The 14,810-nt window shown below is 51.0% G+C and overlaps 3 protein-coding genes across 4 annotated transcripts; 1 reads left to right on the top strand and 2 right to left on the bottom strand.

Annotated features, from left to right (window-relative positions):
• Window positions 1-2,054: 2,054 nt before the first annotated feature.
• Window positions 2,055-6,324, bottom strand: RRP8 (ribosomal RNA processing 8). The gene is made up of 7 exons (XM_024569338.4): window positions 6,113-6,324; window positions 4,584-4,950; window positions 3,915-4,368; window positions 3,695-3,824; window positions 3,438-3,544; window positions 3,263-3,359; window positions 2,055-3,040 (listed from the first exon to the last, which is right to left on the bottom strand). Exons 1-7 carry the CDS (start codon window positions 6,209-6,211, stop codon window positions 2,921-2,923), a joined length of 1,374 nt encoding a protein of 457 aa, XP_024425106.2. The 5' UTR covers window positions 6,212-6,324; the 3' UTR covers window positions 2,055-2,920.
• Window positions 6,325-6,346: 22 nt separating this feature from the next.
• Window positions 6,347-13,209, top strand: ILK (integrin linked kinase). Of its 2 annotated transcripts, XM_024569339.3 has the most exons (13): window positions 6,347-6,499; window positions 6,917-7,051; window positions 10,370-10,535; window positions 10,717-10,812; window positions 11,013-11,109; window positions 11,209-11,292; window positions 11,392-11,477; window positions 11,632-11,741; window positions 11,854-11,981; window positions 12,067-12,188; window positions 12,284-12,383; window positions 12,489-12,619; window positions 12,800-13,209. In XM_024569339.3, exons 2-13 carry the CDS (start codon window positions 6,963-6,965, stop codon window positions 12,947-12,949), a joined length of 1,359 nt encoding a protein of 452 aa, XP_024425107.1. In that variant the 5' UTR covers window positions 6,347-6,499; window positions 6,917-6,962; the 3' UTR covers window positions 12,950-13,209. The 2 variants fall into 2 exon arrangements, with proteins under 2 accessions (XP_024425107.1, XP_045058779.1); XM_045202844.1 differs by lacking the exon at window positions 6,347-6,499 and having other exon boundaries at window positions 6,916-7,051; window positions 10,341-10,535.
• Window positions 13,184-14,614, bottom strand: TAF10 (TATA-box binding protein associated factor 10). Its single transcript, XM_053924032.2, has 5 exons — window positions 14,344-14,614; window positions 14,049-14,203; window positions 13,753-13,817; window positions 13,550-13,664; window positions 13,184-13,348 (listed from the first exon to the last, which is right to left on the bottom strand). Exons 1-5 carry the CDS (start codon window positions 14,567-14,569, stop codon window positions 13,259-13,261), a joined length of 651 nt encoding a protein of 216 aa, XP_053780007.1. The 5' UTR covers window positions 14,570-14,614; the 3' UTR covers window positions 13,184-13,258.
• Between the last annotated feature and the right edge of the window lie 196 nt (window positions 14,615-14,810).

The following is a 14,810-nucleotide window of genomic DNA, read 5'->3' as shown; positions in this document are numbered from 1 at the left end:
TCTCAGTCCATTATCCAGTCTCTAGGCAACCTCCCTTGAATGCCTTTCAGGCACTCACCCCTGTAGCTGTACTCTAGACTTTGCCAATCACCTGCAGCTGCTCTGCTTCCAATATTTGTAATTCAAGTATTCCAATTTCTGACCACAGCCTCCCATCCTCTCAGGTCAATTGTTCAATTACTACCAGTGTAACAACCTCACTTACTTACAAATCGTTTGAAACTCCTTCGTTTGCTTTCATTTCTTTTGCAAGTCAAGGTTTCAACTCTGAATGATTGCTTAGTGCTCAGTTTCTCCAGCTACATAGATCCCTGAGTACGCAGATAGCCATACCACTGGGCTGACCGGTATAACTATAAATTCATGAATAATACCTATATTCAAAAAGGCCATCAATATTACTCAGCAATCTTCATCCCTCCACAATCAGATTTCTCTCTCACCTTAATAGATCTCTCAACATTTGACAGCTGGCAACCCTCCCATCCTTCCATATTAAAAAATCCACTCTCCTGCTTTGGCTGGGTGGCTCATTTGGTTACACAGGTGTCTCGTACACCAAAAGGCTGCAGGTTTAGTTCCCAGTAAGGGCACATACCAAGGCTGTAAATTTGATCCCCGGTTGGGGCAGGTACGGGAAGCAACCCATCGACATTTAATGTGTTTCTTTTCTCCTTTTCTTTCTCTCTAAAATCAATAAACACATCCTTGGGTTACATACATACATACATACATACATACATACATAAAATCCATTTTCCTGGCTTTACCTCTCCATCTTTAGCCCAACCTTTTCATCCTGTCTCCCTCCTTACTGGCTCATTTTCCCTTATGCATCCAATTAAATGCTCCTCAGAGATCCATTAGAGGCATTTTCTCCTCTCATTATCTTATTCTGGATATCTTATCTATTCCTATGATTTTAATTACTACCTCTTGGGCTGCTGATTCCCAAATCCCTAGCACAGATCTCTCCTGAGGCTTTTATGTACCACTTCCAAATGGCATCACCAGCTTACCCAGTTGCCCAAACCAGAAACCAGACTCACTTCAGATTCCTTTCTCTCACCAATCCTCAACATCTACCAGTCCTACCTACTGATTCTCCCGTATGCCTACTTCTTTCATCGTCACTAGTCCACAGTGGCCTTCTCATGTGCCCCAAACTGGGGTTCCTGCAACACCCCTGCTCCCATCAATCCCACTCCGCTGGACCGTCATTCCTTATCATCTGCTTAGGTAAACTCAAGTTACAAGCTCTGGGACTACCAAGATCAAAGTGACTTAAGACTGCACCCTAAAGCACACAGCAATCACAGTGCAGCATTTAAATGCTGAAGCTGCACACTTTAGGGAGTGCTTTTAGAGTGCAGATGAAGACAGTCAGTCTGCTTTGGGCCTGATGGAGTAGGAAACAACTAGGCTGTTTGGAATCATGAGTAAGACTGCCAGTCAGTCGAGTACTCAGCAGACAGAAGAGTACATGCAAAGGCCCTATGCAGCCTCCACACGTGCCCTCTGGCCGACAGCCTGCCTCAGAACCTACATCCCCTTCTGGAGGCATCCAACTGGCTCAGAACCCTGAAACCTGTGTCGCAGTGGTCACGCTCAGTTCTTTTCTCGGAAATAGGTAAAAAAGGTAGTATCTTTATACCTGGGATCATGGCAGATTCCGTTTAGGAACAGCCAAAGATCTATCAACCCACTTCATTTTCTCCCAGCGCTAACCTTTCCTGAGTACAGCTTTCCTAGAACATGCTGACCTGGGCCCACTGCTAGGCAGAAATGACAGACCCTTTTGCCAATAAACAGCCCAATAACCATTAACTGATGGTTATTTATGAATAGACCCAATTTCCTCACCAACCCTGTCCAAAGACAGCTCAGATTCTACCAAGAATCTCTAAATGCCCTATTGAATGAGCCTGATCAAAGGCTTACATTAAGCTGAGTCTTCCTCAGTCAACAAATCTATTCTTTATCCTTCAACCTCCAACCCAGCCTCAAGAAGGTCCTTAGAGAACAATGAGGCTGACAAGACACAACAGCCACAATAACAGTTTATTGAGCATCTCCTCAGTACCCAGCCGTGGCTATCGATTTCCTCGGGTGGCCCACACAACAATCCCACGAGACAGGAATCCTACCATTTTCCAAATGAGGAATGTGACATTCAAAGATTAAATGATTCTCAGCAGTAAGTGGCAGGCCAGGATTTGAACCCAGGCCCACCTGATTCCAAAATCTGTGCTCTCAGCCAGACAAAGACCAAGGCTACACAGGACAATAAATGCTGTAAGTTGTCTGGACCATGTGGTTCCAATGATGGAGAAGGGGACAGAGAAAGAAGTGCTTAATACAGAGACAAACACAGTCCCGACACAGAAAGCGATTGATGTGTTGAGCCAGGATGTTAGTGGGCCACCAGCTTTCCCAGAGCCAAGAAGCAATGCCTGCCTGTCTGAAGCCTTGAAGACCTGAGCAGACCAAAGATGAAGGAGTATAGATACGAGTAAGCAGAGGGAGCTGGTCTGCAAACAGGTCAGAAGGGAAGAGAATGGAGATGCCAGGACAAAAAGACCATGTAGCTCCTGAGAGATGGAAAAAGGAATCAAACCCAGAGATGCCTTGAATTCCAAACCATCTAGTTTCCATGACACCTAGGGGATCCATAATTTCCGGACGGCCCCATGTTCTTACAAGAAACTCCTTATTCTTTAGCCAGTCTAAGTGATTTAATGCTTCTTGCAACCAAGAATCCTTCATTAGAGAAGGGCCGAGCCAGGAGTTTCATCGCACTCTGTTCCGGGGCCAGAGGAAGGGTGGCATCAGGTCCTGGGGCATAGCCTGGCTGGTTACAGTCTTCACAGTTTTGAACCTGGAGTTCAAGACTTGTCTCCCCTTTCAAGGAGTCCAGAGATCACCTGCGCTTATAGAGACATGGCTGAAGCTTCAGGCCTGAGAGTTGAGCCTTGGGCCCTACCCGAGGGGGCCCAGTCTTTTCAAAATCAAACAAGAAGAAGTGGCTGTTGGTCATGTCCTAGGGCAGAAAAGACCCAGTGAGCCCCACATCGTCAACCCATTCTTCAAAACATTTCAATCTATGTCCCACCCCGTCTCAGAAAGCTTCCCAGGGCTTTCCCATGAGTTGTGCCTTCAAGTAGCAAATGTCTGTGCCTAAGGCCTCCTTCCTGATCACCATTACCCTGAAGAGGGCCACACATGAGACAAAAATAGGGACAAAACTTTGTGGGGCCCTCACCTTGGAGATGACCTTGAAGCCCAGTTTGGTCACAGCTCCCAGAAAGGTCCGAACATCTTCAAAGCGGCTGCTAACTTCTGCCACTTTCAGGAGACCACTGAGAAAAATGGGAAGTTCCGTGTAAGTAGACATGTATGGGCACACATCCATGCATCTGTGTCCTGCAGGCTCTTACCCTGTCTTCAGCACTCGATTTGCCTCCTCTAGGAAGTCCCTGATGTTGGTTCCCATTAGTGAAAGGCAGAACACAGCCACATCTACAGACTCATCCTCCAGAGGCACCTGCGGGTAGTGAGGTTGTCGTATGAGGCACAGAATATGGGAAGGAGAAACAATAGGATGAGGGTGTGGGGGAAGGAAGGAGAGAGTGTTAAGAGATTAGCACATGCAGGCTGGGCCTAGAGCATAGGCCAGATACATAAAGGGGTTTACCTGGGCCATGTCACACACAGTGACCCTGGGGTCCAGCGAAGCCAAGTCAAAGCAGTGCACAGGGTTCCGGATACTTGAAGCCAGGCGGCAGTCCCCACAGCCAAAGTCAGCTACCACCAGGGATGCAGGCCTGGGAGTGGAGGGGAGGGATCACTCACTGCTCTAGTCTGAGCCCCTGACTGACCAACATTGCTTCTCACGGTGCCCAACCCCCATTCACCGCTGGCGAAGATCCCTGGCGATGCGGTCCACTGGCTGTAGTGGCCACTTCTTGACTTGGCTCTGGAAGCCACGGTGGTAAAGGAGAAAGGCCTCAGGGTCTTCCTGGAAGAGGCGTTGTGCAGCACTGCTGGGCCCTGAATACAGCTGTTCGTTGAGGTAGCGAAATCGAGCACCATCCAGCCGCTGTGCCATGCGGGCTCGCAGAGCTCCTGCCCGAGTCTCTTGGCTGTCTTGAATGGGAGCAGAAGGCACCTCTGTCTCCTCTGTGGGGGCTGTGGCTAGAGCCAAGTCTGGTGGCTGAGGTGGCCGAAACTTGTTCTTGTGTCTACGCTTGTTCTTCTGTCTGTTCCGCCACTGCTTGCGACTCAAGGTACGGGAGGGTTGGGGAGAAGTGGTCGCAGAGCTTGACTTGGGTGGGTCATCTGTACCACTACTCTTCCAAGCTTTGAGACCTGTAGGGAGGGAGATGGGAAGGTATATCTGGGGCAAGACCCGCTGAATTCAGAGTCTCGGTAAATTCATCCTGGACAAAATAGAGACTGTGGCCCGGATGAAAGTACTTCTAATTGCATAATCCCAAACCTAATGGCGGCAAGTAACCTCTGTCATATGTATGAACAGATGATCCCCCTCCCTGTCCCACATGTTTACACACATCCACTAATACCTGTTTGGTCAACAGTGTCCAGGTGCTGAGCTGGGTTTGAAGGGGCCTGTTTCTGGCATTTCCCCTTTCTTTTCTCTTCTGCAGCAGAGTCACTGCCACGAAGAGCCCCTTTGTGACATTTCTTCTTTTCTACTTCCTTTTCCTCAGAGTCACTGCCAGGTAGGCGCTGTTTTTTACGCTGCTTCTTCCTTTTCTTCTCTACTTCAGTAGAAACACTGGCAAATGAGGCCTTTCTTGGACGTTTCTTCTTCCTTTCTACCACCTCCTCCTCCTCGGAGTCACTGCCAGGCAGGCTGGGAGGTTGCTGGGAAAGAGATGCTGCCTCCAGGGCCCGTAGTGTGGCCAAGAGCTGGCGGCACTTGGAGCCCTGGGGGAAAACAAGGGATGAAAGCAGGGGTGAGAAGAATGGATGGGACCCAGGGAATAAGGAGGCAGAGATGGGGACCTGATTCAGATGCTGGCAGAGGGGGTTCTATTCCTAGCTTGTCATGAAGCATGCCAGACCCTGAACAACTTCCCAATCATCGTTCTAACCTTTGGGAGGCAGGACGGCAGAGAAACCACCCATCCACCCCATTCTCTTCAATGTTCAGAGGAGGCACTGGGATTCCCCAGAAGAACGTGGTAAGACCATGCACAACAGGACCAAGGCCAGAGACCAGGAGTTCCAACCCTTCCAGCTGATAAAAAGTAGGACAGTTTCTGAGATCAAGAGTGACAGGACAGCATGTGCGTATTTCAAATGACTCAAGCTGCAGTGTAGAAAACAAACTGAAGGGCAGAAACTGCAGACAAAGGGGCCAGTGGCCTGGATTGTAGCAATGGGTTAAGGAAATGAAAAGGAGGCATAAAGCAGACATACTTCATGTTGGAAGGTCATAGAGGGTAGGAAGAGCCTGAGGAACTACAGCAGCCTTCACATCAACAAAGGCTTAAGGAGGCCTTCTGGGCTGAAGTGGTACTGGGCCGTCCTAGAGCAGTATTTAACTGAGAGGTTCTTAGTACTCTCTACACACCACCTTTTGAAATGGTAGTACTTACACCCTTTATTGTCACTCCCTTTTGCTCTCTGAAATCCAATCTCCACACTGCAATTCTGAAGGTATCCTTCCCCTGCTAAAACACTTCATTGGCTTCAGTCTTTCCTTAAAATATGTAAAACCACTAATTTACCTCTCCAACTTCAACGGCATCCCCTCTCATTCTCTGTGCTCCAATGACAAGGATTATTTTGTGTGTAACCCTAACACGACATGCGTGCTCTTTCGACCTAGGACGTTTATCCACGTGCTTTTCTTGTCCAACAAGAGACCCTATTCGCACCACTAACTTCCACTTACCGATGCTCAGATCCAATGTCATTTTTCTTTCGAAAGTTCTTAGATTCTCGTTCTCAGTCGGCCGCAGCGCGCGCGCGCACAGACACACACACACACGAGGAGTGCACGCGCGGCGCGTCCAACGCTGTGATCCACCAGGACCCGCTCCAAGGCCTGAAACAGCTCCCAGTGCCATGCGGGACCACTCACCTTGATTTGCGAGGCTGCCGCTGGCCGAGGCCATGACGCTACAGGCCGGAGGCACGCAGCTATTGGGGTCTCCTCGGCCCACTCCGGCTCCTCAAACATGCGGATGGCGCGGGGTGAGGTCGCGGAGTCACCGCGCCTCTTCACGTGCAGAGGGCGTCTCCAGAAATCCGAGCACAGCGAGCCGCCGGAACAGAACCGGAAACCAAGGCGGATAGAGCGGCCCCCGCCGCGCCGAAAACCATCGAGTTTACACACTGGGTGGGCTAGAAAGGCAAGGAAGAGGGAGGAAGGGAGGCCCGCGTGGCCCCGGAGGGCCAGGGGTGGGGCCAGGAGGCGGGTGCGGCCGGACGGGAGTTCCCCGGAGAAGGCACCTACGTCCGAGTCCCGGTGAGTGCGTGGAAACCTGTGCCCCCTCCCCCAAGTCGCGAGCCCTGCTGGCCCGTCACCCCTAACTCAGCCTTAAGTTCCGAGATGGGAACGAGGGCCACCCCCAGGAAAGACCACTGATCTCCTCCCCCAGGGAATAGGGATCCTGAACTTCCTCCCCCAGCTCTGCTAGCGGATTGGGTTCCAGTGCTTGCTCGCTGACAACCCTTCACTGGGGACTACCTTCTAATCACCCACTACCTCGCCTGGACTTGTCTTTCGCTTACACGGTTTGGGATCATCCCGTTGCCCTGAACTCCTTCGCAGACCTCCACTAACTGGGGACGCAGCACCCAGACCCCCATCCCAACACAAACACTTCTCTGCTTCAGGGGACAAAGTTTGGGGCTCACTCCCGTTCCCTGGATCTCTTCACAGTCCCCAGGCTTCCCCAATCCAGGGGACTCAGGGCCGGGACGCTGCTATGGACGACATTTTCACTCAGTGCCGGGAGGGCAACGCCGTTGCCGTTCGCCTGTGGCTGGACAACACGGAGAATGACCTCAACCAGGGGTGAGCTGAGGTGGGGGGTGGGTGAGAGGAAGAGCAAAGACATTCTCCTCTCGGTGATGTGAGGTGCTCATGTCTGGTGGAGCGGCTGACTTTCCTAACCAGGGTGATGAGTGCCCAGCACAGCCTGTGTACGGTGGTGGTGGTGGTGGTGGTGGTAGCAGCAGCACAGGTCACCACAGAGGGAGCTTGTTTGAGCAGAATCTTGACCGCAAAATAAGAGTTTTATTGGCAGAGGCTGCAGAGAGTTTTCTGGCCTCGGTGAATTGCATGGGCGAGGAGGCAGGACAGAGCAGAGTGCCTGGAAAGTGTCCAGAGTTTCATATGGCTGGAGGATAGAAATCCTCTTTGGGCTTCTGTGGCCTGAAGCGTTCAGTACAAGTGGAGGAAGACAGGAGACTGGAAAAGTCTGCAAGGGTCAGCCAGATCATGCAAGGATATTTATTCAGGCTATATTAAGGTTTTTATTCTAAGGAGCAGGGTTTAAAGCCATGTAGTGACATGAGATTGCCCACTTGTGACGTGTCCTCTTGGATGCCTTTTGAAGTGCGATGTGAAGAGAGGCTATTGCATAGTTCATTCCCAGAAGTGGTGGTGGCTTGGACTAGAATGCGGGTGGGTGAAAAAGAAAGATCAGATTCCTGAAATCTTTATGATAAAGGATTGGTGAAAATGTCAGGGGAAACACTTTGTAAAATATATGATTGTCCAATCACTATGCTGTATAGCTGAAACTAATACACAATAATATTGAACTATCATTGGAAACTGTAATTGTAAAAAAAAATAAAGAAAGATTTGGTGAGGCTTGGTGTGGGAAGTGAGGAAGGCCAAAGACAGTGACCAGGGTTTTGGCTTGGGTACTTGGGTAGATGGTGGTTCCTTTTATTGAGATGGGCAAGACTGAAGGATGATGAGCTCCACTCTAGACATGTTAGAGTGACAGGACAGTGAAGTAGAAATGTTTAGTATGTTGTTGGTCATGCAGATGAGTGCCCGGCACAGCCTGTGTGGTGGTGGTGGTGGTGGTGGTGGTGGCAGGTTTAGATTTCAGGAGGGAGGTCTGACTTGGAGACCAAGATTTGGGAGATATTAGCATATAGATGATACCTGAAGATATGGGTGTGAAGGAGAGGAGAGAGGAGAAACCTGTGAGAGTTAAATGGAACAACTGGAGGTTGAAGGAGAAACAGGAGAATGTTGGTGAAGCTTAGAGAAGTGAATGTTTCAATGAAGGGGGAGTGGTCAACAGTAGTATAGGCTCCTGAGAGCTCAAAGAATTAGAACACTTTGAGGTAAACATTGAATTTACAATTAATTAATGATATATTTGATGATCTCTGTGAGGGCTATTTCAGAGGAAAACAGGCAAAGAATCCAGATTACACTAGGTTCCTTCATTTAAGGAACTCTACTAAAATGAAGGCTGGGAGCTAGAGGCAGGGAATCAGACCTAATGCCTGACCTCAAGGCAGGGGCCTTGTGCCAGGTTATACGAGGTTGGCTGAGATGGGAAGGCAAGAAAAGCGGCAGTGATGTTGACTCAGGATGATGAATTTTAATTTTTTTATTTTAAAATTTTATTTTTTAAGGTTGGCAGAGTTGAGTTTTTAGGTTTGAGAGGTAAGAATCGCCTGTCATCTTCATCCAGGCTCCTATTAGGCTCACTGGTTCCCATTAGGCTCTGTAGTCCTCCATAATTCCCAGTCACTTGTTCCATTATGCATGTAATTCCTTACAGGGTGCTTTCATAGTGGGCACTGCTACTCTTCTGCTGGTGGTGTTATAAAGGCTTAGGCGAGGGTGTCCAGTGGGTGTCATATCTAGACTCTGCTGCCAAAAGGTGAAGGGGTGGCATTGGTGACCCTGGAAGGCTTTGTTGGTTTGAGGGGATAGGTTTTGGGGGACCAAGCTGGCCATATGATGGAGTAGAGGTAGAGATGAATTCCCTGCTGGCCTCTGGGATTAAAGTCTAGGCCCTGAGGTGACAGGCAGCCTGACAGTGGGCAGAATCCTACCCATACTTTTTGCCTTAGGGCTCTGGCCTGCTCTGGGGCCATAGGCTGGGGTGGGAGGTGGGGGTGGGGGAGACTGTTAAGCCAAGGCATAAATTAAAAAACTGACTGATAAGCAGGGGGAGGAAATTGCTTTGGGGAGGAGGAGGATCCCTACATCCCAGGAAAGCTTTTGGCTATCTCTGTGAGCAAATGAAGGCAGCTGTGGAAGGAAGTCATTTAAGTTAAGGGCCATGCCCCCCACCCTCATTAGCTGTTGGGGCATCTGGGTGGCCTGTGGTGGCCAGACCCCTGATCAGCTCCAGGCTCTGTCTAGAGCTCCCACACGGGAAGTGACCACAGCACTAAGGCATCCGGAGGCAGCCTGCCCAAACCACAGACCACCCCTTGCTCCGCCCCTTGGATCTGCCTCCTGGACTGGAGGGAATTTCCTTTTATGGCCCCAGGCTGTCAGGCAGGCCCAGCTCCCACCCAATTGTTTGGGGTTTTTTTGTATACTTCCTTTACTTTATAAAATACACATCCTTGGGGGCAAAAAAAAAAAAAAAAAAAAAAAGTCAGGTACAGTTTCATTTCTACAGAAGCCATTCTTATTTTCTCATTTTCTGTACCCTGGATCACATAGAGGAATCCTGTTTTATGTGCAGATGTGCGGGTTGATATCTGCCTCATCAGTAATGACTTATCAAAAGCATTTGTTTTTCATTACAATCCCTTCCAAAATGTCATTTTAATTCCATTACATTTTTAGATTTTAGTTTCAGTACCAGAGCCAATCAGTAAGTTTGCTCCCTCTCCCCTGAGTTGTGGCTTTCCTTCTCCAAGACCACACCCCTCAGCAGGTACCGAATGCCTCCCGTCAGTCCATTCTCTCAAGAAGCTTACAGTCTGACAAGACAGCATGTTAATGAAGTTTTACAATCCAGTGTAATAAGTACTATAGTAGGGGGACGTACAAGATGCAGTGGAAAACAGAAAGGACCAACAGATGTTGCAAAAGGGATACAGAGGACACCAGATGAAGAATGCTACCATTTAATGAGATAGGGCATGCCAGGGAAGAAAGGCTGGTGGTAGATGGTGTTGAAAACCAAGAATCATGGACTTGTTGCGGGCTGGAACTGAAGCTTGGGGAAGGTCTGAATAGGACAGCTTTGGGAGTTGTTGGCAAGAATAAGAATTAAAGTCCTGCAGAGGTAAGGTTTCCCAGGGTAAGTAAAGCAGAGGGACTGTCAGTTTTTCCTATACTAAGGCCCTTGCTCCCATTCCACCTCCAGATAAATGACCATTGCCCCTTCCTTCAAAGGGACGATCATGGCTTCTCCCCCTTGCACTGGGCCTGCCGAGAGGGCCGCTCTGCTATAGTTGAGATGCTGATCATGCGCGGGGCACGAATCAATGTGATGAACCGTGGGGATGACACCCCCCTGCACCTGGCAGCCAGCCATGGACACCGTGATATTGTACAGAAGGTATATATGATCCCCTTCATTCCCTACATTCATGTACATTCCTAGAAGTCAGTCACAGGCACTATAACATAACTGGGGAAAGCATGTGTACTCTTCCCTCCTTATATGCCTCACCACCCATCTCTCCTTTGGGACTGACTGTGCCTTCTGTCTCTTCTGTCTGTCTGGCTGTGGGGATCAGTTGCTGCAGTACAAAGCTGACATCAATGCAGTGAATGAACATGGGAATGTGCCCCTGCACTATGCCTGTTTTTGGGGTCAAGATCAGGTAGCAGAGGTAAGTACTTAGGCCCCAAGCCCTGGGGTGGGTGGGAAGTAAAGCCCAAGCCTCAGTAAAGTCAAGTCTGGAATCTTGAACCTATCCTGTGAGCACTACCAAGTATATGACACAGGGTTTGTATTGCATCTGTGTTCATGGTTGGTTGTGACTCTGAGGGAGGTAGTAGGGCCCTTATCACAACCACCTTTTTGTTCCAGGACCTGGTGGCTAATGGCGCCCTCGTCAGCATCTGCAATAAGTATGGAGAAATGCCTGTGGACAAAGCCAAGGCACCTCTGAGAGAGCTGCTCCGAGGTCTGTCCTCCACCCTTCAGCTGTGTTCTCTTGTCCTGTCCCTGCTTGTCTCCTCCTGTATCACAGCTGAGGCCAAGATCGTTTGTCTTTCTTCCCCAGAGCGGGCAGAGAAGATGGGCCAGAATCTCAACCGTATACCATACAAGGACACATTCTGGAAGGGGACCACCCGCACTCGGCCCAGTGAGTCAGTTGTGAGGGGAGGGGTGGTTATAGGGAATAATCCTGGGCTCTTTGGGCTGGGTTGGGAAGCTGGGTATCTGACCCACTCAACTTTCTCAGGAAATGGGACTCTCAACAAACATTCCGGCATTGACTTCAAACAGCTCAACTTCCTGGCGAAGCTCAATGAGAATCACTCTGGAGAGGTGACCCCTGCCTTTCATGCTCCTCCCTCCCCAAACCCCCGCAGATTATATGCTCTGCACCACCTTTTGCACCATTTTTAAGTTTCTATTGCAGTTAGTGGGCACAAAAGTGATAGTCTTAGTTAAAGCCTCCTAATCCTTACCTGTCCCTCAGCTATGGAAGGGCCGCTGGCAGGGCAATGACATCGTGGTGAAGGTGCTGAAGGTTCGAGACTGGAGTACGAGGAAGAGCAGGGACTTCAATGAGGAGTGTCCCCGACTCAGGTGGGGCAAGGCCTAGACCGGGAGCTGCTGCTTCCAAGGAAACCTGACTAGTACCCAAGAGGGAGATGTTTTATGCTGGGTCTCAGCCAGGGACACTCTCTTCCTCTCCCAGGATTTTCTCGCATCCGAATGTGCTCCCAGTGCTAGGTTTCTGTCAGTCTCCACCTGCTCCTCACCCGACCCTCATCACACACTGGATGCCATATGGATCCCTGTACAATGTACTACATGAAGGCACCAGTGAGTAGGGGATGCCACATCTCTGAAGTGGGGAAGAGGGTGTGTGAGCCTCTCCAAACTACTTGACTCTTGCCTCCTCTCCTAGATTTTGTCGTGGACCAGAGCCAGGCTGTGAAGTTTGCACTGGATATGGCAAGGGGCATGGCCTTCCTACATACACTAGAGCCCCTCATCCCACGACATGCACTAAATAGCCGTAGCGTAATGGTGAGGTCACAACTTCACTCTGGGCTGTCCCCCAGAAGACCATTCCCTACCTAGAATAGAACCTACCTCCTTCCACATATCTGCCTTCTCCTCAGATTGATGAGGACATGACTGCCCGAATCAGCATGGCTGACGTCAAGTTCTCCTTCCAATGCCCTGGGCGCATGTATGCACCTGCCTGGGTGGCCCCTGAAGGTGAGTGAGGGCATGTAGGTGGAGGAGGGCCAGCTCAGTAGCAGTGGAAGGAGGCAGGGACAGGACAGGACGGGAAGCTGGAACAGATAAGTCCTGTCCCTCCAGCTCTGCAGAAGAAGCCCGAAGACACAAACAGACGCTCAGCAGACATGTGGAGTTTTGCAGTGCTTCTATGGGAACTGGTGACACGGGAAGTACCCTTTGCTGATCTCTCCAACATGGAGATTGGAATGAAGGTGAGAGCATACTTGTCTTGGGGAAATGGCAGTGGTAGAAACAATAATTGTGGAGGGGCTGGGCTTTTCCCACATTTTGTTGAAATATACATACAGTAATCCCATCCTGAGGGCTGGAGGTCTCTTCCCTACGTAAGACTCAAGTTCTGAGACCCATCTTGTTTTTCCATGTATTTACAGGTGGCACTAGAAGGCCTTCGGCCTACCATCCCCCCGGGCATTTCCCCTCATGTGTGTAAGCTCATGAAGATCTGCATGAATGAAGACCCTGCTAAGCGACCCAAGTTTGACATGATTGTGCCTATCCTGGAGAAGATGCAGGACAAGTAGGGCTGGAAAGTCCTTGCCTAAACTTCAGAGGTGTGGGGACATAGTTAGGGGAGTGCACCTCCCCAAAGCAGCAGGCCTCTGGTTGCCCCCTGCCTCCAGTCATGGTACTACCCCAGCCATGGGGCCCATTCCCTGCCCTCATCCCTACCACTGTGGCCCCAAAAGAGGTTGGGCCCAGAGCTTTGTCACTTGCCACACGGTGTCTCCCGGCATGGGAGGGATCAACCCTGCCTGTCACAATAAAGTTTATTATGAAAACAGGCTGGTGTGGGGACGAGGGAACAGAAAAGTACATATAGGTTGGGTGGCTCAGGTGAAATAGTGCGGCTTCTTCACATTGATGCCATATTCGCTGAGGGCAGGGGTCAAGTCCTCCATGGTTAGAGTGTACTTCCGGTCCTGAGGGAAAAGGGAAGAATACCGCTGAACACAGGAATCCTGATTTCAATCCTAGGTGGGTGACCCTGAATAGGGTTTTTCCTTTGGTTTGTTTTTTTGGTTACCTCCCCTAGGGCTTACTTTCCCCAAAGGGGTTTCAGGATACTTAAGCCTCCACTGTTGTAGGAGGTAATAACTGATTCAATGAGCCTCCCCTCACACCTTGCTCTTGCTTCGGGAGCTGCCAGAGGCTGTGCCCTTCATTTTGCAGTGCTGTAGTGCATCGTTGGCAATATCTGAGATGAATTTCTGGGCAGCTAGGGAGATGAGCCGAATTCTAGAGAAAGAAACAAACTGGTATAAAGAGATGGACGGCAAACTCCACACAAACACCCAAGGTTCTAACCTGTTTAGAATTCACTCACATGCGAGGGTCTGAGGCCTCAAAACCAGCGCGGTTCAGGTAGTAACCAGTCACTGCATCTGGAATCTGAGAAATCAAGTAGAGAACTGTCAGGGTCAGCTTTATGCACTGCTGGGCTGAGACTGACAGGGTGAGGGCACGCGAACAAGCCTGGCTGTCAGGAACTTCAGACTTTGGGTGGGTGGAAGGGATACATCACCAGAGCTAGTAGGGGAACAAATACAAGAAAAGGACGCTGGTGGTGTGGCAGAAAGCTTGCGGGACAGTCCAATAGCCGTGTTCAGGCAGGAAGCCCACCGTAGGTGTATAATCCTCCAGCTGCATCAGGAAGTCCACCAGAGGCGTGCTGGACACCACCGGCTTCACGTCTCCGTTGGCCGCACTCGGCAGCACATACACCCCGTTAGACATGGCCCCCTCTGGGGGCGCCGCGCCGCCCGCCGACACCGGAGCTGGAGGAGAACCAGAAAACTGAGACACACAGGAGGCAGGCGCAGGGCCGCAGCTTGGTCTGCCTTATACCCTCTGCCCTTCCCCGCCGATGGGCACAGCCCAGGGTGCTGCCCTCACCCTCACCCGTCCCGGACCTCACCCGCCCCACGCCGCTCGGCTGCCTCCCCGGCCCGCGCCGCCACGGGTCCCGTGCCCCCTGCCGCGGCTCCAGAGCCCCCTGCTGTTCCCGCGGGGCTGGCCTTGTTCTCCGTAGCGGTGCCGGCGGGCACCGCCGCGGGGGCCGAGACCGCGGGGGCAGGGCCCGGGGCCGAGGCGGCGCAGGCCGGCGCCGCCTCGGGGTCCGCGCCGGAGCCGCTGCAGCTCATCAGGCCGGTGGGAGAGGCGGCGAACAGAGCCGCTTCCGCTTCCGTTCACGTTACGCACACACCAGGGTGACGTCACACACCTCGCGCTGCCCCCCTTCCTCGTAGTGATCACTTTCTCCCTGGGGCTTCTGGCCTCCGGGTGCCGAATTACTGAGCTAGGTGACACAGACTGAGGGGTGGAGACCAAATCTTGGAGAACCGCGCCGGCCTAGGACGTTCCACCTCCCGACCCGCTGTCCTA

This window comes from Desmodus rotundus, chromosome 5 (assembly GCF_022682495.2).
Source record: "Desmodus rotundus isolate HL8 chromosome 5, HLdesRot8A.1, whole genome shotgun sequence".
Lineage (NCBI taxonomy): Eukaryota > Metazoa > Chordata > Mammalia > Chiroptera > Phyllostomidae > Desmodus > Desmodus rotundus.
The sequence above is the reverse complement of the archived record's forward strand: the minus strand, read 5'-3'. Positions and strand labels throughout refer to the sequence as shown.

Coding starts and splice junctions, on each gene's coding strand:
- RRP8 (XM_024569338.4), bottom strand. CDS start 6,211: ATGTTTGAGGAGCCGGAGTGGGCCGAGGAGACCCCAATAGCTGCGTGC. Junction 4,951..6,112: donor CGGCAGCCTCGCAAATCAAG/GTGAGTGGTCCC, acceptor GTTTTCCCCCAG/GGCTCCAAGTGCCGCCAGCT. Junction 3,545..3,694: donor CTGTGTGTGACATGGCCCAG/GTAAACCCCTTT, acceptor CACTACCCGCAG/GTGCCTCTGGAGGATGAGTC.
- ILK (XM_024569339.3), top strand. CDS start 6,963: ATGGACGACATTTTCACTCAGTGCCGGGAGGGCAACGCCGTTGCCGTT. Junction 11,293..11,391: donor GACCACCCGCACTCGGCCCA/GTGAGTCAGTTG, acceptor CAACTTTCTCAG/GAAATGGGACTCTCAACAAA. Junction 12,620..12,799: donor ACATGGAGATTGGAATGAAG/GTGAGAGCATAC, acceptor ATGTATTTACAG/GTGGCACTAGAAGGCCTTCG.
- TAF10 (XM_053924032.2), bottom strand. CDS start 14,569: ATGAGCTGCAGCGGCTCCGGCGCGGACCCCGAGGCGGCGCCGGCCTGC. Junction 14,204..14,343: donor AGCCGAGCGGCGTGGGGCGG/GTGAGGTCCGGG, acceptor GTTCTCCTCCAG/CTCCGGTGTCGGCGGGCGGC. Junction 13,818..14,048: donor TGGAGGATTATACACCTACG/GTGGGCTTCCTG, acceptor TTGATTTCTCAG/ATTCCAGATGCAGTGACTGG.